Genomic DNA, 23,683 nt, shown 5'->3' on the forward strand with positions numbered 1-23,683 from the left:
AATTAAATATACCAAGTTTCCACACTAATTGGAGGCTCTGGGAATTTCTTCTTGTAGATTGTTCTGCTTTGTTTTGACTTATGTCTAGACATTCACTTTTTAAAAGATGGTTATCATCAATGTGGGATGCTTCATATTATGGAGTAGATCATTGATGGGGCTCAAACGTTGAATGCTGGAGCCAAAAAAGGGCTTAGAATCAACTCAAAGTCAGTTAATATATAATAAAAGTGAATAAAAGCTGAGTGGTGATTCATGGCACAGAGATCATGGACTGACGTGCTCTGCTTTGTGCATTATTTATGGATTTCTTGACAGGAAGCCACTCAGGGATGCTAACACATAGGTTCCTGCCTGCCCTTGTCAAGTACTATATCTAAATGTTCCATTCAGAATAGTCACTCTGGCAAGCATTGTGTAGTGTTCTCTGGGCTATACTCTGATTAAAAATGCTCCCCAAAATATATTATTAATAGCACTCACAATAGAGAAATTTTGGTAATATTTGATAATGCTTGAGGAAAAAGTAGGGCTTAAGGGAAAAATATACAGGATTTCGAAAGCATAAATTTACAAGAGTGGTGCATCCAGTGAAATGGCAAAGATGTTTTTTCCTCCACAATTCTGGAGGGTGCTGAGGAAGGTAGGCAGAGCTCTTTCCTGAGCAAGACATTTGAAGGGGCAGGAGACTAGACTCTATCCCAGGAGGTGCGGCATGTACCAATAGGTCCACAAGTTGGCACTGCCATTGGGAAGGTATCAGAGCACAGGTAATAGTGGAGTTATGGGACAGCATAATACTATGTAGAACATGATCTGACCCTTCCTCTGTGACAACCCTAGTTCTGCAGGAAAATAACTACACATCACCAAATACAAGTGTGAAATACTTCTTATAGGAAATGGACAGAGCTCTGCACCCAACTCTGATGTAGGATGAACCCTCAGAGTCTTGTACTTTCTTTCAGGAGCAAAGTTAGAGTTAGAGAGCCACAAACACTTGAAAAGTGGGAAAAGTGATCGGACTTTGAGCTGTTAGTGGAACTGGGGTTCAATGTTAAGTAAGCTATACCAGAAGTTTTCAGTGCAAGAAAGGCCCCAAGATACTGTACGCCTTGCTTCCTGAGAATCTCAGAATGTCTGTGCTAGATGGAAACTATGCAATATTTTCTTAACATCTTTCAATTTAGAATAGGAAAAAAGTGATGACAATTGAAGATATTCTTATCTAGCAGTAGGAATTAGCCAATGAAAGGGAGAAAGAGAGTTAAGACATGTGAAATACCATGTACCAGGCAATGTGCTTGGTATTTTCTTTATAACAGCCCTACTTTATCTGCCTTTTAAAGAGAATAAGACTGATGTCAGAAAGTTCATATGCTGATGATTAAAAGCCACACTGTAAAGACTTGTATATTTGCTCCAAAGTCGTTTTTTTCTCTTTAATACTTGAATTTTGGGAAGAAATATTTTTTCCTAAAATTTGCAAAACCTAAAAACAAGAATTGAGCTTAAAGGTTGGAATTGGTGGAGGAGAACAGGGAGAATGAAAAGCTAACTCTCATTTCTGCACAAGGGATTATGCCCACAGCACCTAACAAAGATATTCCTATTTACACTGTGGTACTAAGTCCTTATGTGTTTCTGATTTCAGGGTTCTTATCCTGAGAATGGAAAACAACTATATGCTACGTAGTATTTGCAGTTAAATTTGGATTAATTGCAAAACTTTCCACAATACTAGCAACTATTATAGTGTGGAGGTTTCAGTATTGGTTATGGAGTCTGATAATTGTGCATCCTGTTTCTTGATTGTTTTATTATTTGTAGGCAGTAGGTATTTGAAAACGTGCTGACAGAGGAAAAACTCAGCTGGCAGAATTGGGATTCAGATTATAACAACGTCTCGATTTAGAAAATAAAATGTCCTTCTGAATTCTTTTATGAGCCACGCTAGAACAATGCTGTAGTTCACCTGCCATGGGATGAGTTTGCTATTTAGCTTTTTCTAAATGCTCTCTCTTTTAGGTATTAAATAAATTATTGGTAAATAATTACGTATGTGGAAAAACCTGCCCTAATACAAACTTGCTTTGGTTTTCTTACCTTTGCTCTCTAAGGTATGTTTACTAGTCCTGGTCATTTTTCTGTTTGGAACTAGACTTCAGAAATTTTAAATCGGGCATTTTAGCTGGCCCTGAGCTGGGAATCCAGATGCTAGCTAAACACATCTCTGAAGATATTGATCCTTTCTGAGGGAGACGTTTCCCTGTTCCAATTCCCCTGCGCTTCTCTGGCTCCACAGCCTGGTAAGGGTGACTCTGTAGACGGAGATGCAGCCTCGCATTGCCTCAGCCTCACCCAGTGGGGGCTGGGAAATCAAAGAGGATATTTTAAAATGTAGAAAGTGAATGATGGAGAGGAAAAGAGGTGACGGTGATCCCTAAATAGAAGTAAAACTCTCACGGCTGCCAAATTTTAGTGGGCATTTAGTTGTCTTGCTTCTAAAAGTCTTGGACAAAGTCCCTGATCATGGAGCTGAGAGTCCCTGGGAGGCCTCCAACCCCGTCTTCGCCTGTGCCCCTCCCTGGGGAGACAGGCTGCACCGTGCTCGGGCTGCCTGGAGTTACAGAGCTCATTTCCCAGCTGTCCCAAAAGAAATCACAAAGTCAGCCAAGGCAGATGTGCGTGTCTTTCCTTCAGCAAACCATAAATTCAACATTTTTGATGATTTTTAGCTTTCTGACGTGCTAAACATGGTACTCAAAATAAGTGGACTTGGCTTTAAATCTCGGCTTTACTGCCTATTACCACTCAAATCTTCCTGAGCCTTGGTATCATTTAATATGTGAATATATGTATGTATATATATGGGGTTAATTGCAAGGAGGATGTGAAAACACATTGTAACATGTACTATACCCTTCTGATGTAAGGGGCTGTTATGTTCTTTATCCTGTCTTGCAATCTGCATCCCTGGTCATGGGTGCCAGCCAGCTTTATCACCGTGTTAACCTAACAGACGGAATGAAGCTTCTTTGCATTTATCTGCCTCTTACCATTTGACTAGAAACCCTTCTGAGTCTACAAATCATGCTGGCCTTGGCTGTGAGGCCCAAACTTTCAACAACAGATTGTTAATGTACCAGAGTCACTTTTGGATGATATGATCTGGGTTGCTTTGTGGCGTTAGTCTAGTGGTTAAGGGAACAGGCTGTGGAGGCAGATGTAGCTGGATTCTAATTCTAGTTCTGCCACTTACTATCTGTGTGACACTGGGCAAGACATTCATTCTTCTAAGCCTCAGTATATTTGCGAAATAAGAGCAGGTATGAAGAATAAATGAGGTAATTTATGTAAATCACCAGCACAGGGTATGGTCCTCAATAAAAAGCAGCTAATTTTATGTAATTTAGGGTGGTGAGATTTCCCATCATTGGGGAAATGTGAAAGATTTAACCAAATGACAGAGAAGACTTTGACAATAATAATAATAATAATAATAATACCTTATCAAACACTTAAATATATCCTAAACATAGCACCAGTGACTTCATTGACTGACTTAATCTTTGTGGTATGTATGAGGTAGGCATTCTTTTCATTCTATAGATGAAGAAAAAGAGATTCAGAGAAGTTAATATCTCTCTCGAGAGGGGTGGGTACTAATCCTTCCCCAAATTCCTTCCTTTCATGCCTCCCTGTTTATTCATTTGTGCTAATAGTGACAGTCTGAAAGGATCCTGTTCCTTCTTTTGCTTCCTGGCCTATTGTCTCTTGTTTCTCCCTAGGATGAAAGCTCTTTGAGGATCCCTGCTGCTCTACCTGCAGGGGCCAACGTGAAGGTGTGGCACCTACTAGGTGCAATAAACATTCAGGAAATGAATGAATAAATGAATGAATGAAGAAACAGTTCACTAAGGCTATTCTAAGTCCCGTTGCCTCTGTGGAATTCCATGTAGCCGTTTTACACCTCCAGCCCTAATCACAAATGTCATGATTATATTGTGTCTGGTTTCTTGCCTACTATGTAAGATCTTGAGGGCAGGAATAAATGTTTATTGCATATTTTTATCTCTAACTTCTAAAACAGCATTTGGCATCAAAAATGCTTAAAGTTAAAAATTCAAATCAGTGTGTAAAGATTTCTCTTCAAAAAGGGACATGATAGATCAGACTGGAATTACAGTGATGAAAATTTTCTGGGAGCAGTCTGTTATTCTGTAGAAATAAAGAATTATTGGCTATATTGTTATGAAGAATTTAGGAAAAGTAAAGAGCTAAGGAGATGCTAACTCATTATGATTTATGCTGAGTTCACTTCCCATTACTAGATATTGATTGACACTATGTCAATATGTACCAAAGTCAAATGGGATTTGCCTCCAAAAGAGACAAATCTCACTTTGACAGTTATTCTTGTTCTGTCCTCTCTGTCAACTGTCATATTCAATCATTTGTGGCTTCTCTGTCACTCATGAAGTTGTAGAAAGTGACTTCTCATGATATCACTCTGCAAACAGATTACCAATTTGTATTTTTAGAGACAGTTGAAATCAAGGATTGTCTAACATAATGAGCAAAGCATTTTACTTAGGAGATACAGAGTTCAGATTCAGGATGGGGATATGCTAACTGCTAATTTAGTCAGCCTGTGATAAGCTTGAACTTTCCTAGTCCTGGTCATTTTGTGGAATCTAAAAATATTTATTTACTATGTATTTATCATTTATTTATTGAACACTTATCATGCAACCAGTACCTGTGCTAAGTACATAATATTTTCACAAATAAACTCTTAATTAGGAATAGTTCAGCGTCCAGCAAATGTTTACTGTAGAGCACCAGATAGTACATGTTTTAGCCTCCGCAGGCCATGCGACCTCTGTTACAACTACTCAACTCTGCCAGTGTAGTGAGGAAGCATCCACAGACAGTACATAAATCAATGGGCATAACTTTTTCAGTTCCATTTATACTTAGGTACGCAAGCAGTAGGGCTTGATTTGGCCCATGACTGTAATTTTCCAATCCAGGGAATAGTTGAACACTTTTAACAAAACAGACAAATGCATATAATCTTATATTTCAAACTACTGTTATGATTGATGACTAATTTTTCAAGCTCGTCATTCAATTATCAACAGAGCCCATGAGAAATATGGACCAAAATGCTGGCTCTCAGCTTGGGGAGGAAAGTTTTGATTTAAAATTTTATTTTTCTTATGACAAAATCATAATTAGCATTATCTCTCTACCAACACTTAAAAGAATATAATGGTAACACTGTCCTTTTAGTAATCCTGAGAGTTCTTTTCCAGAAGGCATGCACTTTTGTGGATGATTAAATCAGAAGTAGTATAGAAACAGTATATGAGGCACTTGGAGAAGATGCATTTACAGATTGATGGTAGTTGGTACCCCTGGCCCTGAGCAAGCCAGTCCCTTCGTTTTTCTATCAAATTCTCCTAATTTACATCTCCATTTTACAAACTAGGGAATTCATACACCACTTACAAATGGCAAAACAAGGATTTGAACCAGGTGGAAGAATCTCATCCTATCTGTCCCTATAAAGTTAATTGTTTCTTATTCCCCAGGTGAGAAGGACTGCATAGAAATTGTCGTACTTTCTCTTACAAAAAATGAAGAGAGATAACATTGCATTTGGGTAAAGGAACATTTATTAAAAACTTCTCTTAACTACTGACCTGCCCAAAGGTCCCTATTCTAACACTGGAAAATTGTTCATTTTTGAATTAGAACATAAAATGCATTTTCTTTTAGAATAAATGTTATAAAAGTTTATGAAATATAATTGAATAGTGTCACTAATGCTTTCTTTTCTGCATAGAAAAGCCAAATGACTTATGTAGGCCAGCCTGGCATTTCAACATTGCATCAGTGGGAAAAATTCCGTGGAGTTTCAGGCATTGATTTATAAATGGCATTCGCTAGTGCCTGCATATAGAATCAAAAGAACAACACACTCTAAAACTGGGCATTTATTTAATATCTCTGGCTGCCCTATTTAAAAATTACACCCTTCCTGTTTCAGCATTTCATTATCCCCCTTATTTGCTTGTTTTTCTCCACAAACTGATACATCATAATTTGATATAATATGTGTATTTAGTTTTTTATTCCCTGATTCCCCCCTTGCCCTTAGAATAAAAGCTCCATGGGACAGGGATGTTTGTGTTATTTGTTCACAGCTGTGTTCCCAAAGTCTAGAATAGTGCCTGAAACATTCAAGCAGGTATTTAGTGCATTTTTGTGGAGTGAATGCATGAATTTGTCACACATATAAGAAGTTTCCTTTTTTTCCTGGGCATATATATAGCCCATGCTCTCTGTACCTCATCTCTGAGATGCTAGTACTATGGGCAAGTGTGTGAGGAAGTATAGTGTTGCTATTAGAGACTTTGATTAGATGCTATGAGTAGACTCCTTGCTTTTCCCTCTTTTGAATGAACGACCTTGAGCTTAATATTACTAAATCTTAGACCTCTTGTCTTTAAAATTGATAGAGACAAATGGGCTGATGTGTGAAAATCCCTTAGCACATGCCTGGCACATATTAAGAGCTTAATGATATTACCTATTATGATGGTTAATAAATGATTGACACCTATACAAATGGCACAGATTATTTTCCAGGTTACATTGTTAGGAGGAAGACCAGACGAGGAGTCTAACGCATGATATTAACTGAAGAATCTAAGCTAGAATATTTAAACAGTGATCCTTGAACAGGGAAGCGGGGGTTAAGGAGAATTATAAGGATCACTGGGGGAATTTCAAAACTTTCCACACTCTCTGGAGAGTCTGCAATGCTGCGCCAGCTTCAAAGTTTGTATTGAGATGCTCCTCCACTGCCGAAGGGAAAATGTACAGTTCCTCAGGGATTTGGGATGAAATAAATGTTGATAACAACAAATTTACAATACGTTATTAAGATATAAAATTTAAAACCCTCATGATGACTATAAACAGGGCAATATATATAAAATAATGGCCAGTTAGTATACAAGGAAATCACTATTCATTCCAAAGGCTTTTGTGCGTAGCAGTTCCCCTAGCAGTGCTAGGTAGGAGTTTACCAAGATGTTTTACTTCAGAATGCAGACATTTCTATTTCTCTTTAGGGAAAATGGTTTTATTTGAATTTTATCCTTGCTAATCATCATTCTTCAAGTTGTCTTCTTGATAAATTATTGGTACTTTCCAAAGAATACTTTATATTCCTCGGTGTTACTAAAGAACTTGGCTCTCTAGCCTTCATTTTTGGTATTGTGTTGGGTCACTTTAGCTGAGGCACAAAGGTGACCTTACTGAATAAATAGAATTCTGATTATAATAGCTTTGCTCTGTAACTCTTTAAAAGATAGCAGCATTATATAACCGTGAGCTTACCTGTAGGTATCAGTTTGCAAAAAAATTAGCGTACCTTCCTTAAAGGCTACCAAGAACCCCGTAATGAACACTAAAAATTATTTGAGATGATAACTTGTTCTGTCACAGCCCAGAAGCTTCTGTCTTTTGACTAACAAGGCATAATGAGGACATGAATTCTCTTTCTTCTGCTGCCTCAGTGTTCATGATTAAAAAATTTTAAAAAATCAAGATTGCTTTTTCCACTTGTAGTATATGCACAGACATTTGTCTATTTTAAAACTTGTTTCGATGGGAACAACGAGGCTGGTGTGATTTAATAACCTCTCTGGATTAATTATTCCGAAGAAATGGGTGGAGTTGAGGAGAAGCCAGCAATGGAAACTGTTATTCATTAGCTTAAAAGCCACAGTCAGTTTTCCACCTGTCTCAATTTCAGGTCTGCGTTAGATTTTGAGTGGCTGACACAGACTCCTTGAGTTGGGAGAGCTCCCCTAAGGGATAAACAAGCATCCTGCACGATGCGGAAGCGTGAAGAGGGGTGCATTGATGGAGAAAGCCTTTCTGGTTTTTGCCTTTAGTGCTCTTGAGGGTCTCGGTGAGGCACAAAAACCAGTATGCTTACATGTGACTGAGAAGAGTCAAGCACCCTTGATCCTTGTTTACTAAGTGTGTTTGTAACTCATGTCACCACATTCCCTTGAGGTAAAGTCAGTAGCAAAGTCAAGTCAAGAACGGTGTGCAAAATGGAGTGTGTTGCTTTTGTCTCAAGGCTAATTGCTTCTAAGTGTGTTTCCAGAATTTTTTAAAGATAAAGTGGAAAGAGCCAAGATATTTAGGGGGAAGGAAAAACAGACTGTGAACATCAGACATGTCATCTGGAAATACCGATAAGGAAAGATCTGGCTCAAGATTGTGAGGAAGGGGTTATTGCCCAGGAGCTGGTGCTGTTCACAGGGTTTCGGAGTGAGGGATTTATTGAGGCACCTGCCTTCCATTGATTTGGAATCAGGATTTCAGATGGAACTTCTTGGCAAATGGATAAATCCCTGCTCTGAGGTAATGCATCACATCTGATCCAGCCTGGCCCTTTGTCCTAAGATTCTTACCTCAGTGAAAGGGAAACTGTACTGGTGGTGGGTGTGTCACTCACTCCCTGCAGCCACAAAGGAAACAACCTCAAGGACAATGCCAGCTAGTTTTTGGTCAGTGAAATGACTCATCTAACTACCCATAACCTAAAATTGATCTGCAGCCATGAGCATCCTTATCTCTTTTCCTTGTATCTTAGTCTTTCCTTCCTCAATCCACTCATTTACCCATCTATTTATTGACAAACACGTATTGGATCCTTTCATGTGCCAGACCTTGTACTAGGTGCTGCAGATGGACCAGCGAGTTAGACACAGTCCCAGCTGTCCAGGAAAAGAAAGGTGACGCCTTTTGTATTCCTTCTTGCCTCCTCAGGAACCATGCTCTGTCAATACTGAGTATTTCTCATGTATCTACAAATTATTCCTTCCACTCTACTAGCTCTTGTCCATCAAGATTTAAACAGGCTCAGGTTTCTTCTATCTTAAAAAGTAAAGCAAGAAAAGCAAAAATACCCTGCCTTATTTCTCCGTGTCATTATTGCACGTGTGTGCGCACGCGCTCTCTCTCTCATAATTAAGCTTGTTAAAACATCAGTCTATTCTTACTCTCTTTTTAGTTTTTACCTCATTCATCATTCATTAACTCCATACAATATAATGTATTTTCCTCAACACTTATGGAAACTGCCGTTGCAGAGGTCACCATTGTCCTTTTTGGTGCTTTTTCAGTTCCTATCTTTGCATTTTTCTGTTGACCACTATTGAAATAGTCTCCTCCTTTGGCTTCTGTGACTCTACTTTCTCCCGGTTTTCTCCTCCCTCTCTGACTATTCCTCTTCTCATTGTTTCACAGGCTTTCCATCCCATTCTCCCTAGAATTCTAGCTACTCCAAGGTTTCTTTTCTATTTCACAAAATTTCCTCCAGTGATCACATCTACTCTGGTACCTTCAGCAAGCCACCTGTATACTAATTGCTTCCAAATCCATATCTCTAGGCCACATGTTTATTCTGAGCTCTAAATCTATATTTCTAAGTGTACCTGTGTGTTCTATAGATGCTTCAAATGCAACATGGGCAAAACTACACTTAACGTGCCCACCCCACGGAAATCTGTTCCTCCTCTATTTATTGTCCTCATTTAAGTAAATTACACTGTCCAATTAATAATAGCAGTAGCTAACATTTATTATTTCCATGCTCCAGACACTGTAAGAAGTACTTTATACAGATTTTTGCATTAAATCCTAATAACTACTTTGTGAGATACATACTATCATCCTCATTACAGATACGCAAACTGGGGCTCAAGGTTGTAAATTAACTTGTTCACATCACGTAGTCAGTGGCCAACCCTGCCTCTGACCCCAGTGGGTGAGATTCCAGAATTCAGGCTCTCAACTATCACACGGATTTCTCTCTCAATGGTTCAAATGAGTCACTTTTGACTCCTTTCTCTTCCACTTTCTGTACATCTACTCACACCAAGTCTATTAATTCTATTCCAAATGTATCATTGCTATCCTCTTTGCTGTTTAACTTATCATGCTAGGCCTTTGCAGCATGATTCATATTATCTTGCCCATATTGTTGCAGTCGTCTCCTAACTGAGATCCTTGACTTTGGGCCAATCATTTGTCTACATTGAAAACAGAAAGGTCTTCCTCAAGCATAAATCTGATCATAACACTCTCTGCCTTGCAATCTACCAATGACTTTTCATAGCCTTTAGAATCTTGTCCAAATCCCTCATTTACTAAAGACCTTATTTCCTGATCCCTTCTCACCTCATTAGTCTCAAGTTTTGTTGCCCAAACTTAAGGAGCTACTTGCAGTTCTCTGGACTGATTGTGTCCTTTCTGGACTGCTGGTCTTCATCTGTATAAACCATCTTCTTTCCCTTCTTCATCTACAAAACATCTGTTAATTCACAAAGCTCAGCTTAGAAGCCTTTGTTTCCAGAAAGCCTTTCTAATGCCCACCTCACTCCAAGCCATCTAGGTCAGGTGCCATTAATCTGTGATTTTTACTCTGATAACATTTATTTCTTTATGGCTTTAATTATGTCTACTATTATTTTTTTCTATTTTAGATTTTGAACTTCTTGTGGACAGAAACACTATTTTGTTTTTTTTTGTATCCTAGTGCCTAACACAGTACTTGACATATAATAGGTTTTTAATTAAGTCGTAGATGAGGAAGGAAGTACAAGTCTGTCCTGAATCTGAATATCTGCTCTTTACTTTCACTATTTTCCTGTCCCATATAATAATGTGCTGGAAGGGATTGTAATAATAACTAGACCATGCTCATTTCCAGGATAGCACCTCCACTGTGCACTACAGTTGGTTTATAAAAACATATTGATTTGATTGCTCTTAACTTATTCAGAGAGATGTCTAACTGATTCCTAAAGAAATCCCTGGAGTGGGCCGGGCACGGTGGCTCATGCTTGTAATCCTAGCACTCTGGGAGGCCGAGGCAGGAGGATCATTTGAGTTCAGGAGCTCGAGACCAACCTGAGCAAGAGCGAGACCCTGTCTCTACTAAAAATAGAAAGAAATTACCTGGACAACTAAAAATATATAGAAAAAATTAGCTGGGCATGGTGGCGCATGTCTGTAGTCCCAGCTACTCGGGAGGCTGAGGCAGCTGGATTGCTTAAGGTTGCTGTGAGCAAGGCTGATGCCATAGCACTCTAGCCTGGGCAACAGAGTGAGACTCTGTCTCCAAAAAAAAAAAAAAAAAAAAGAAAGAAAAAAAAGAAATCCCTGGAGTGTCCATCCTAGCACTTTATAATCTCTAGTCAAATATTTATCTGTAAATTTGCCCTGAATCTGAACCTATTCCTGTCTTCCCTGGTAAAACAGAAAATGTATCAGTGCATTCTTTTCTCCCATCCTCCATCCTTCCTTACTCAAATTTTATGTCTGCAGAATCTTTCAAATGTTTGCCAAATAGAATCAGTCACAAAGCCGAACTCCTAACAGAGGAAACATGACAGAGTGTCAGTTCTGCACGTTGTTACCGGCTTGACTCACTTGACTTTACAAAAACGGTATTTAAAAATTCATGGGGTACTCTGCATTCATCCTCCCTCTGTCCTCTCTCACTCTCACAATGGGGCCACCTCTCTCACTGAGTCACTTCCTTATTTTCTAAGCTAAGAGCTATTGCTTGCAGAAAATGCACTGAGTTTTCACATAGTCATAAATCCCCATAAAATTCAAACAACAAAGGCCCAGAATGGGAGAGGCATAGGATGCTTTACTTCCTTGCAGCCACTACATAATTATGTCCAGGGTAATTTATCCAAGGAGTATAGCCAAAAGTCACCAGTGTTGTTTATGAAAAGTTGCAGTATTTTCTTTTTCAAAATGTTATCTATTTTTATTTCAACTAAATGTGGCTGTCAAGTGTTTTACATTATTCATCCTAATTCACGTGCATATGTATTTGGCCTTGTTTAATTTTCAGAGCTAATTTAGCTTTACATGTATTCTGGCTCTTCTCATGGGCCTCCATGCAGCTCTGAAGTGTGGGGTTTGACTTTGGTGGCAAGGCCATGACTTCTGCTTTAGATAAATCCGTGTTTTTACAACGGCATCTTCCATTGCTCCCTGGCTCACTCTTCTTTCTTTACTTTCTCTCCCAGTTGGGAGCATCCACTAAACATCTTTCTTTGGCCTTCTAGCCATGTTCTAAGAGGGGGAAATAGAACTTTTTATCTCTAGCAAAGTCTCCCATCCTCGTTTAGCCCCCTGAATGTAAACATTCTTCTAGACCTCATTTTTGTCAGTTTGTTCCTCCCTCTTTCTTTTTAACTTCAACCCTGATCATACCCTCTTTTCCTTATTCTAGTGATTCCTAACACTTGTCTGATCCTAACCACTCACTTATAATCTCATATTTCTAGCTCCTTCATACAACTGCTCACCTTAAATTAAAAATTTCTGACAGTGTTTTTAATATTTCTCCCTCAACATTTCTTTCTATAATTCAACCACTTGCAGTCTCCTGACAAAAATCTTTAGAGTCGTATTTGATTCTTCCATTGTCTTCATTCTTTATGTCCAGGATTTATTAGTTTAGTTATTTATCAGTATGTCCCTAGGCATGAAGGGAGGCATCATGGACACAAAAAAGAATGGGGTGATGTTTCTGCCATTGTGGGATGCACAATCTGGTGGGGGAGACAGACATATGAACAAATTATTAACAGCCACATGGTGAGTTGTACAGATGAAAGCATGGAGTGCTACACGGGGAAGGGAGAAACACCAAACCCTGCCGGTGGAGGTCAGGAATGTGGGGTAAGGTACCAGAGTGTGGATTGGAAGTAGCAGGTCATATAAGGGGCTACACAGTACCTAAGACTGGGGGAGTCTGTATGCTGGCTTGGAGCCATGATAGAGCAGAATAGTTCAGGAAACTGCCTGTGGAATGATGTGTTAGGGAACAGAGCAGAGATGAGTTTGGGAAAGGAAACAGGGAGCAGAATATAAATGTCTCAGTGTGCCAAGATAAGGACTTGGGATTTCAATGCGTAAGAAATGGGAATACTGAAGGATTTCAGGCAGCAGAGTGATGGTAACAAGTTTGCATTTTCGATGATTCTAGCAGCATCCTGGGAGATGCATTAGAAGAGAGCAGTAAAGAGGCAGGGGGATTGGTTAGGAAGCCTCTGCAAGAGTGGCAGGGCAGAGAGACCAGCCTTCTTGCCTACCGTGCAGGGAGAACATGATGAGACTGGAGTTGAGGCAATATTTATAGAAAGGGGCAGTTGAATGTGGGAGGGATTGCAGAGGAAAGAATCCAGGTGTAATGACTTGAGGACAGCAGGGAGTTTTGAAATAGGTATTTAAGGAATGAGAAGTGCAAACTGATTATAGTCCTGCAAATGGGCAGAAAGAGATCATGGAAGGTCCCTCTGGAATGGAAACTCCAAGGGTGAGGTAGCCGCTAACTGTAGAATGTGATAGTCCCTGGCATTGCGCAACAGCATGAGGGACCTGAGAAGGCAGGTGCTGGTGGTTATCTTGTGCTTGGTTTTCTGGCCCCATTGACTGACTCCGCTGGTTTGAAGGCCTTCTTGTATTTCACATTGCCCTGGTGAATGCCTACTCATTCTTCAAGTGTGGGAGTGACTCTCACTCTGTTGGGGGCTTGCTCGCCAGACTCACATACAGTAAGCACCGTTTTCTTGTTGTCTCTTCTGTACGCCATGCAGCTTAACTTGTGTTTTCCAACTATCTTGTATTTTACTGGAAGTTCTATAAGATAGTAAAACTATCATTGGTTCTTCAGAACAATGTTTGGCATGAAATGGGTGCTCAATAAATGTTTATTGAATTAAAGAGATAATGGATGAACAAAACCAGAAAAATGATGAAAGGGTCATATTTTAGAGGGCTCTAAAAGCCAGTGAGAGAAGATCGGAGCTATTTATTTTTGAAAGAAGATGATGCGTGCAAATGGTTTTAGGAAAATTAGTCACATAGGGACACTCAGATGGATTTATTCTCATCTTTATAGCTCTGTTCATATCGTTTTCCTTCCCTGGGTTGCCATCCCTCTGCTTCTCTGTGTCTTCTGTCTAAGGTAGCTCTGCTATTGTGGAGGAGATTTTAAGGGCTCAAGGGAAAGCCCACAGGTTTTTTAATAACAAAGTGAATTATAATAATATCTGAGTCTGCCATGTTTCTAAGTCAGCCTGTCCTGTTTGGAGGCGGGGGGTAGGGTGGGAAATCTTCCTAAAAACCCTTATCTACTAACATAATCCCCATTTTACGGGCTAGTTGTACTTTGGTTATTTTGGAATTAAAAAAAGGTTTGATAAAAGACAAGAAAATTTTAATTTAAATCAGAGAAGGATATGGCACAAATAAATAATAATTTTTTAGGGAGCAAAATAGAGTGTTGGACCTGACTGAGCCCCTAAGTATACATGAATGTACTCTTTCACACTTTCATCTATTATATGTTCATTATGCAAATTCATTATGTTTTATATATACACATATGTATTTATAGATATCTTTACACACACAAACACAGAAGTATGCTGGCAAATATTTAACAATCAACTCTCCACAAAAAAGAGGGCCCTATACTGTCATAGTTGCTGATTTCTCTAGTGTAAGTACTTTGTCCATGACCAATTTTAAGCACCCAGTGTGATGGCTCTGAATGCAGTTTGGGGCGAGAGACGAACAACCTGCTCTTGCAAAGCCTGTCCTCCTTGGCTGTGACACACCACTGTGCACATATGCTCTTGGGAGCTTGCTGTGTAACAAATGCAGTGCCAAGGATACTGGGGATACAGGGCCCTCCTCTTATGGGTATTAGTGAGAGTGGGAAGACAGACAAGCTAGCAAGTGTGATACACAAGAATTATTAAAGTATATGCCAAGTATCGTAAAAACACTGGAAGAACACGTAACCTATATAGCTAGGAATTTAACTATATAAATATGTCTGATAAATTTAGGGGAAATTTGATGGGATGAGTGGGCACCATTTGATTTGAGACTTGAAAGGTAATTGGGAGTTTGCCAGATGAAGGGTGTTCTGGGCTGAGAGAACCTGGCAGGTTCAGAAAACTACAAATAATTTAGAATTGCAGGAGTACAAAGTCAAGGTTGGGAGAGCCATGAGAGAGGAAGCTGAAAATGCAGGAGGGGGCCAAGAGCTTATTTGTTAAGCTAAAGAGTTTAACCTCTAGGCCTCAGGAACTGTGAAAATTAGTTTGATAATAGCTGTGTGTTAGCGAGATCCCTTAATCAGCATGGGCAGGATGATTTGGAGAAGAGTGGAATGGGAGTCACAGAGGCTGGTGAGGTGTGTGCTGAAATGGGGCAGTGAGAGGTGGTGACCCAGAACAGTGGTGGTGTGAGCGGAGGAGTCAGTCAGCCAGGAGAGAGATGAGCCAGTGCTTAGCTCCGAGTGGGGCATAACAGGAGAAAAAGGCACTTAGAAGGACTGCTAGGGTTCTGGCCTGGGAACCTAAAATAGGAAAGAAAGGAAGAGGTACAGGTTTATAAGGAAAAATAATGGGTTAATTTGAGACATATTGGATTTGATGTAATTATGTGATGTCCAAAAAGCAATTGCATGTACAGGTCTGGAAATGTCTTGTCTACTCTGGTTCAGACGTCCCTCACTGGACAATTCCCTTCCACGGCCCCACTTCAACGATATCGGACTCTTCCCTCCCTGAACATGCTCTGTCCTCGCCCACCTACTCCCCGATTTCTACTGAATAGTCTTTCTTTTCTCCCTGACTCCTTCTTGCTGCTGTCAGACATTCAGCCTGTCCTTATAGGCCCAGTTCAAGTACCAAGTACTCCATGAAGCCTTCCTTCATTTTCGCCTCTCCCCTCCCCGATGCTGTGTCCTCTGTCCCAGAATATATTGGTCTGCTCAGGATTATTTGTGCACGTGGACAACGTTGAGCCCCTTGAAGGTGAAGAGTTTGTCTTTATATATCCCTGCAGTGCCCACATCTAGGGCAGAGCTAGATGCTTTTTGGGTGTGAATAAATGTTTAATTAAATTGGGAGGATATTGACTGAGAATGACCTACTACAAAATTTTGCTTAATGTTGGCCCAGCTTTAGATTTATAACTTTTCTTTTTCCCTTAAATCTTTGAAAAAAAAAAAAGTAAAGGAGACTAAGAACAGAATTACAGAGCAGCTTTTACCTGGGAACTTGGGGTATCTGGATTTTGAAGAATTCAGGAGAGGCTACGTAAAGAGGTATAAAGAAGTTTGTCATTTTTAAGGTTAGCTGGTTTTAAGATTTTTTTTTTTTGTGGGGCCAAATTGAGAATTCTGTAGGAGTGCAGGTTTTCCATTTTCATAGGCATGTAGAAAAGTTTATTTTTCATTACTGTTGATATTATGGCTCAATGCTGCAAATATAAAATTGGGAATAAACAATGTGTGTTCATCTAAACCAAAGAACACAAAACACATAAATGCAGGGAATTATTACTTAGTCAATTTATGGGACATGTACAAAATCTTTCCTTATACAGAATGTAGATTAGAAAATGGAAATCTATTCTTTAATAAAAATAAAACAGCACATTTAGCTACTCGTGTTAAGTGACTAAAATTACACTTTCCCCTCACAACTTAAGAGATCTTTCCACTATTAAGGATACAGTTGAACCAAGACAATTGGAACAAATAAAACAATTAAAAATAAAAGATGAGCCTGTGAAAACAGCCCCAGTAATCTTGGGAAACCTCTAATTTAGGCCTAATGGTGAAGAGTTTAGTATCATTAATTTGCCTTGTGCGGTTAATTGTTGATTAAGCTACCTGGGGAGAAGGATGATTATTGAGCAAGCGTTCTTTTAGATGTAGGTGGTGCTGGCAGTTGCTTAGTTCTACACTTTACAGGACTTTATGTTCACCACATTCCAACATCATGCCTCTTTTCCTTTGTGTCTTAAAGGTTTTTCCTTGTTCAAGATGTCTTCTTTAAAAAGTAAATAGCCCTGGAGGCAGCAGGTGGAGGGAGGCAGGGGAGAAGAGAGAAGACATGGCCTTCACCTGCCTGTCTTCATTTTCCATGAGCACATTGTATGACTGGGGAGTGCTTAAGGGAGGGTCGGGAGGGATACAGGGCTCACTAAGAAGCACAGGAGGGAGGAAAGAGTAGCTGAATGGACAGGTCGGAGGGGGAGCAGACATCTCATCTGATATCAGCAATGAGGTAATTTTTCCCCCATTTTGTTGCTGAGAAAACAGAGGCTCAGAGGAACTGACTCAATCCTAATGACTTTCTTTTACTCTGTGCTTTCTCTTTGAGAATACTAATTTCAACATTTTGTGTGAAAAGGCAGGAAAAAAAATTATACATACATTTTGACTATAATTATATGAAAAAAAGATCCAGTCAAAATATAAGAAAAGGAATATAACAAAATGATCATGATTTTGGTCTTTGAGAGCTGGGGTAAGGGATGCCTTTTTCCTTATTCCTAATTTTCTGTGTTTCATAATACACATGATTGTTTTTATATCATCATGATCATCACCATGACCATCAATAACAACAAAAGGCACATATTGTTTTAAAAAGGAAAGTTGCTTTTGTTTCTTGGACTACCAACATTCCTTCTAGCATGGTGGAAGACTTTCAAGAATTTTATGGAAACAAAGACTATTTGATATTTTAAGGCTTGATTAGTCAAATAAAACCGATAATGAAAATTTGGCCATTACCTCTTGGAGCTTCTATTAGGACTAGGTCACATGGTTGCACTACCAACTGTACTGTGAGAATCAAGAAAAAGATATTAGGGTGACTCCACTGAAAATAAAACCAATCGCCTGATTTACATAAAATATTCTGCATATCCCTGCATCCTGTGGAAGGTACACATTTGAATTGATTGCATTTATTGACATTATACCCCTTTACAAAGATGTTCAGGCATTTCTGTGCTTCCAAAATAGCAAAAGATCCGGTCAATTACATAGAAATATACTGTCAAAGATAGAAATATTTTATTTACAAAACGCTGAACACCTAAATTGACCAAACTGAGGGACTCTTTAGGCACTACATACATAGAGCTTCAATGTAACAAAGGTAATAATTTCAACCATGACTCCTTCATATCAACCAATTATAAAAAGCAAAAGATTTAGTCATTCAGATAATCTTTTTGTCTACACAATTCCAAGCCATAAGTTTGAGTAATTTGTTTTACTGAATTTACTCAATATTTAGGTGGTTTCTTAGAATATAACCGAAACTCTGAAAAACGAGAAAAAAATATTCTGGCCTGAATTTTCCGCATAGGGGCCATAAGTTAAAAACAAATAAGCAAACAAAAATCTCACTTTGTCCCTTATATTTTATTTCCTTTTTAAATGTAGTTCTTTTAGGCTATGCACATTTGACTTTAATATGACTTGGTTAGAAAGACCTGACCCAGATGAGTATTTATTAAAATGTAAATTAAACTTGCCTAGAAGAAAAAATGCAGAGAAAATATTAAAATAACAGTCCTTGGGTTATAGCAGGTGGAGGTTTGAACCTTTACTTTGGAAGTAGATAAAGCCAGATTAAAGGTCACTAAATTTGAACAAAACTGGCTTTGCTTCACCACTCTCATTCCCATTCATCAGGGCACCCCTGTTCTTCCAGACTTGAAACCCAGTGCCTTACTGAATTGTCCTCCCTTCATCCTTTGTGTCTAATATGTTCACATTGCACCCTTTCTTTCTTTGAAACATCTCTCTGGTTTACACCTTACTTTAAATTCTCCTGATAGAGGATCCTACTACCTCCTGCCCGCAATGCTACCAACAACTTCCGAAGTGGTTTTCCTGCCACCAGTCTCTCACCCTTCAAATCTGCCTCCTCTACAGCTGTCAGATTTCTCATCCCCAAACACCGCTTTCAACATTGCTGCTCCATGCTCACCACTCACATTCTTTGTTGCCTCTGCATTAAGTTCAAACTCTTTTCTCTGCCTAATCATTGGGATCCTCTACAGCCTTCTCTCTCTCTGTCTCTCTCTCTCTCTCTCCCTCCTCTTCCCCCCTCACCTCACATGCACACTTCTATCGGTCTAATCTTACTTTTTACTACTCTCCCAAGTACGTCATTCATTTTAGGCAACCAAGTCACTGCATCCCATAAAAGTCCCACCCTATGCACCCCTCCTTTCCTGTCTCCGGACCCATACCATGTTTCATTTTTTATGTTGCGCGGAATGCTGTCCCTCTTGATGTTTACTTTCCAAGTTAGCCTCATCTTTCCAGAACCGTCTCAAATGCCACCTCTTCCATGAAGACTTCTCTGATCCCTGTAGCCCCATAATTTTCCTTCTTTTCTCCAAATTCCCATCTCATCTATAATCAGGACTGAATTACAGGACACATTACTTAAGTGCACTCCTGTTGATTTATATGTCATCCCATGTCTCTCAAGGAGGGTGTTTTGGTATTTGCAGCAGGTGCACTTCTTCATCGTACAGAACTGTCTGGCCCGTGGCAGGACATTTGTCATCCCTCATTCCTGGATGCTGACTGACAATAATGTTAATGTGACAACCCCAAATGCCCTAGTTATTAAAAAGTTCTTTAAAGAAGTTTCTGTATAATATACACATCTGTTCAACAAATAATCTTTGTTTAAGCTGTGAGTGTATAATTTTAGGAACAAATCTGTACTTCCCTTACAGTGGCCAACATATTTGAAAACTAGGAAGGAGCCTAATTAACAGTCAGGTGTTAATCACCACTCCACTTTAGGTATCTTTCATAAGATGTTCCCTTGAGCCCTCACACTGATGCTGGATGTTGCTATTTATTTTGTTTATGGAGGAAAAAATTAAGATTCACACAGTTCTGCATATTCAAGTTTGTAGAGTTTGACTGGAACCCTGGCATTCAAGCCCAGGGCTGTTTAGAACCAAATCTTTGGCTTTTTCTTCCCTCACACAGCCTCTGTAAAGACAGCTTATCTGTAACAGCTTTGAAATGAGAGTGTGAACATGTAACAAAATTAGTAATTTAAAGCATATTATTAATGCTGATAGGTACTAATGGCTATAATGGAAAGAAAAGACATTAGACCAGACAAACACTTTTTTTAGAATTTATAACAAGAATATAAATTGGAGTCTAATGAATGAATTTACGCACTGCCCTTCCTTGATGCAGACATTAACCCATGTTTGGCCTCTAATTGAGATGTACATATTCTTTACTCTCTTATTGTATTTGTTAATGTTTGTCTTGGCAGATAGTCAAAAGATCTCTCTAAATTTCCATTAATCAAGTTTTGGGTAAATAGGCGGCCAAATGTGCCTTGTATTAGGTAGCACTGCTAGATTCAAATCAGAAGAAGACTAAGAGCTGGCAGTAGTTGTTTAGGTTTTCCCTTCTGTCATCCAAGTATTTTAAAAAATAAATCTTACATAAATCAAGTATTACTGTATCATTTAAAATGTTGTATATATTTCTTTTTAGTTATAGTTCATTATTAATTTCATACATATCTAAAGCAGCTACATTTTTTAGTAGTTTATTTCACTGTGTGCCCATATATCCAGTTAGAATTCTTCATACATCAACTATTCTAGAGTTTAGGAAGCAATAGTGTGGATGATCTATATGTATACTTTTAGAAAAGTACACCCAGTTCCTACCTGTGCACACAGAAAGAACTATATTCCCTGCAGAAAAAACATATGAGAAAATTCAACCCATTTGAAAGAACCAGGATTGTGGATTTCAAGTTTTCTTTTTCAGCTATGAGAATAAATATTTACTATCTGTTTATTATGTTGAACGAAGAAGGAAAAGAAACTGAAAGCTAAGCTTGTAAGTAACTTAGAACAATTATGTAAATATAGATAAATATGTATATGATATAAAAGCATTTTATTCCTATATTGATTATAAATCGTATCTATGTAACAAAGTTGTACTTCATTCACTAGTAAAACCACTATTCAACTGTAACCACATGGGCATTCAGGTAATCTAATAGCATAAAGGAATTTTTAGTTATGCTTAGGAAAATCAGACTAAAAAAATTTCAATTCAGTTATTCTTTAAAACAAATTGTGCTTGATGGTGGTCCTTTTGTTCCCCGAGCAAACTGTGTTTTCAGCTTCTGCATGCTGGGACACTGTGCAGGGAGCTGAAGGAGAGGGTGATAGAATCTTTCCCACTAAGACTAACAAAAATAAGTTCAGAATCTCTCTCAGTTATGTCTCAGTTGTGAGAAACTACAGAATGGCAAGAAAAGTTTCATTGTTTTACTTATCTATTCTCAAACTATCTGGTCAAGTCTTTGTTGTGTAATAGAATTTTTAAAGGTAATTCTTTGTCATGCAGTAGAATTCTTCCCTATAAAAGCCAGAAATGGTCCAAATATTCTGACAACATTTTCCGAGAGGCACAAACATTTAAAAGGTGGATTTCTGGAGTTTCTGTTTATATTTCCTTATATGTTCATAGCACTTGAACTGACACCTGGTGATGTGCTATCAAATTTTCCCCATCTATTTTTAAATTTTCAGTTGCTTTAGAGATGGATTTAATATGTAAAACAGAAGCTTACACTGTGAAATGTTTGCGTGATTGTATTTTGATTTCACTGTCATCTAAATAGGGCAAAGTTGGTTCCATCTTACAAGGAACTCTATCTCACATTTCCTCTATTGACTCAGAGATTCAGTTTTGCTTACCTGCTTCCTTGAAGACACTGTGCTGTTGAAACATCTATTAGAGGTATTTAAATTCAAATTCTTGTTCTGATGGGTTGACTCATTTTTCCATGTCTTAGAGTTTTCTTTAGGATCTGAAGGAATAGGATTTACGAAGAGGATTCTAGCTATGAATCCATAGAGGACAGTGGCCAGGATCATTGGTACAACATAAAAGACACCAAAGTCCATTAGGTAAATAGGTGAATAGTAATTCCTGGAGATCTTGTAGCCACAGGACACCACAATAGCATCTTTGTAGGTGCTAATATTGAGATCCAGCAAAAAGAACCAGAGCATACAGTAAATGGATGTGAAACCCCAGACAAAGATGATGATCTTTTTGGCTCTGGAAAATGTGCAGAGAAACTGAGCTTTGATGGGGTGACAGATTGCTATGTACCTCTCAATGGTGAAGGCTGTTATTGAACAAGAGGAGGCATTAATTCCCAAGTACTGGAGGTAAGTAATGCACAGGCATCCAACATAGCCGTAGACCCAGGAACCATAGATACTGTCCGTGATGTTGGGAAGGCCTGCAGCCACCAGGACCATGAGATCGGCTACTGCCAGACTCACCAGGTAGCAGTTTGTGGGTGTCCTCATGTGCTTGGTTCTCATGACCACCAGGACTACCATGATGTTGCCCACGATGCCCAGACCACAGATAATGAGCACAAGTAAGATGGTGACCACTTGGTATTCTAGGGCCACCACTGCTCGTGGCTGAAGCTGTGTTTGGTTCAATTCACTGATGGTCTCGTTTTCCATCTTTATTGGCTTAAAAGCTTCTCTCAGACACACACTTCTCAAAACATCTTCTGTGCGGTGCCCACTTTTATCGCAGAGGTTCTATCCCCCTGAAAAGAGTTATAGCACATTCATTCACAGCGCCACCAGTTCTGATCAAGCCACAGTCACAGGAAACTCTCCCTCCCTCTCCTTTCACCTCCCACTTTTTCCTACAGGAGTAGGGCTCATATGTACTTCTGAAAACTTCTTTTATTGCAGTTGTAGTGTAGGACGGAGTATGATGGAGTAGCTGTTTTGACCAGCTTACATTAAGTTCCTTCTTAATGGAGAAAAATGCTTAAGAAAAGAGAAATGGAAAAAGCTCTCTGTTTTGAAACAGTGCCCAATTGAAATAAAACTAAACAATATCTGCTAACAGAAAAATAAATACTAAGAAACCTCTCAGATGCTTAAGAAAAGTATAATAAAGAAGAAAAAGGTATTAGAGTGAAAAAGCCAAGAGGCTCAATGATCAAGGTGGGTGGGAATTTAGCTGTTGCCTCCTTTGCTCTCAAGAGAGTGAGATTTCTGTGATATAAAATAGCAAGCCTATGAGCCTAGATTTCCCCATGCCCCCTGCCCTGCGTTATGAATAGAGAGCAATTTCTTCTCTTACCTTATCCTCTGTAGTGCTGCTTGCTTTTCTGGGTAGATGAAGTGGTAATAGGTTCAAGTTTCCAATTCTGCAGACAATCTCGTCTACTCTGTTTGACAGGGAGACCACTCAGCAGTGCTCAGTCCTCAGAACTGCAGTTCCTTCAAACCCTCGCAGCCCTTTCAACTAATGACAGCCCATACAGCCGCCACAGCAGCAGCAGCAGGAGCGGCAGCAGCGAGGCTGTCAAATCATAGATTGTCCCCTAACGAGAACATACACGCGCGCTCTCTCTCTCTCTCACAGAGAGAGACACACACATACGCACACATTCACACACTCACACTCACAAAAGCCATCAGTCCTCACTGATTCAGGGTTTTCTCCCCTTGGAGGATTTACTTTTAAGTGTGCTGAGGAAACAATCCTCAGCCTGGAAGGCTGAAATCATCAGCAAGGGGTCAGAAGCAGCTGGTCTTGTAGTTGCTGATAGTCCAAGTTCTGCAGGAACTCCAGGACCCTGAAATAGGTTTACACTCCTTGCTTGATAGGACTTCGGGGGTA

General features: G+C 39.2%; 1 protein-coding gene across 1 annotated transcript in view; it reads right to left on the reverse strand.

The window, feature by feature from the left end:
• TRHR (thyrotropin releasing hormone receptor) overlaps positions 1-23,436 on the reverse strand; it is a 33,055-nt gene extending 9,619 nt beyond the window's left edge. Inside the window, exons 1-2 of the mRNA XM_045560670.1 lie at positions 23,141-23,436; positions 21,715-22,592 (exon numbers count right to left, since the gene is read on the reverse strand). Of these exons, the coding sequence (XP_045416626.1) occupies positions 21,715-22,503 (789 nt within the window). The 5' untranslated portion in view covers positions 22,504-22,592; positions 23,141-23,436. The remainder of the gene's footprint in view (positions 1-21,714; positions 22,593-23,140) is intronic.
• Between the last annotated feature and the right edge of the window lie 247 nt (positions 23,437-23,683).

Source organism: Lemur catta, chromosome 9, assembly GCF_020740605.2.
Source record: "Lemur catta isolate mLemCat1 chromosome 9, mLemCat1.pri, whole genome shotgun sequence".
In the NCBI taxonomy this organism is placed as follows: domain Eukaryota; kingdom Metazoa; phylum Chordata; class Mammalia; order Primates; family Lemuridae; genus Lemur; species Lemur catta.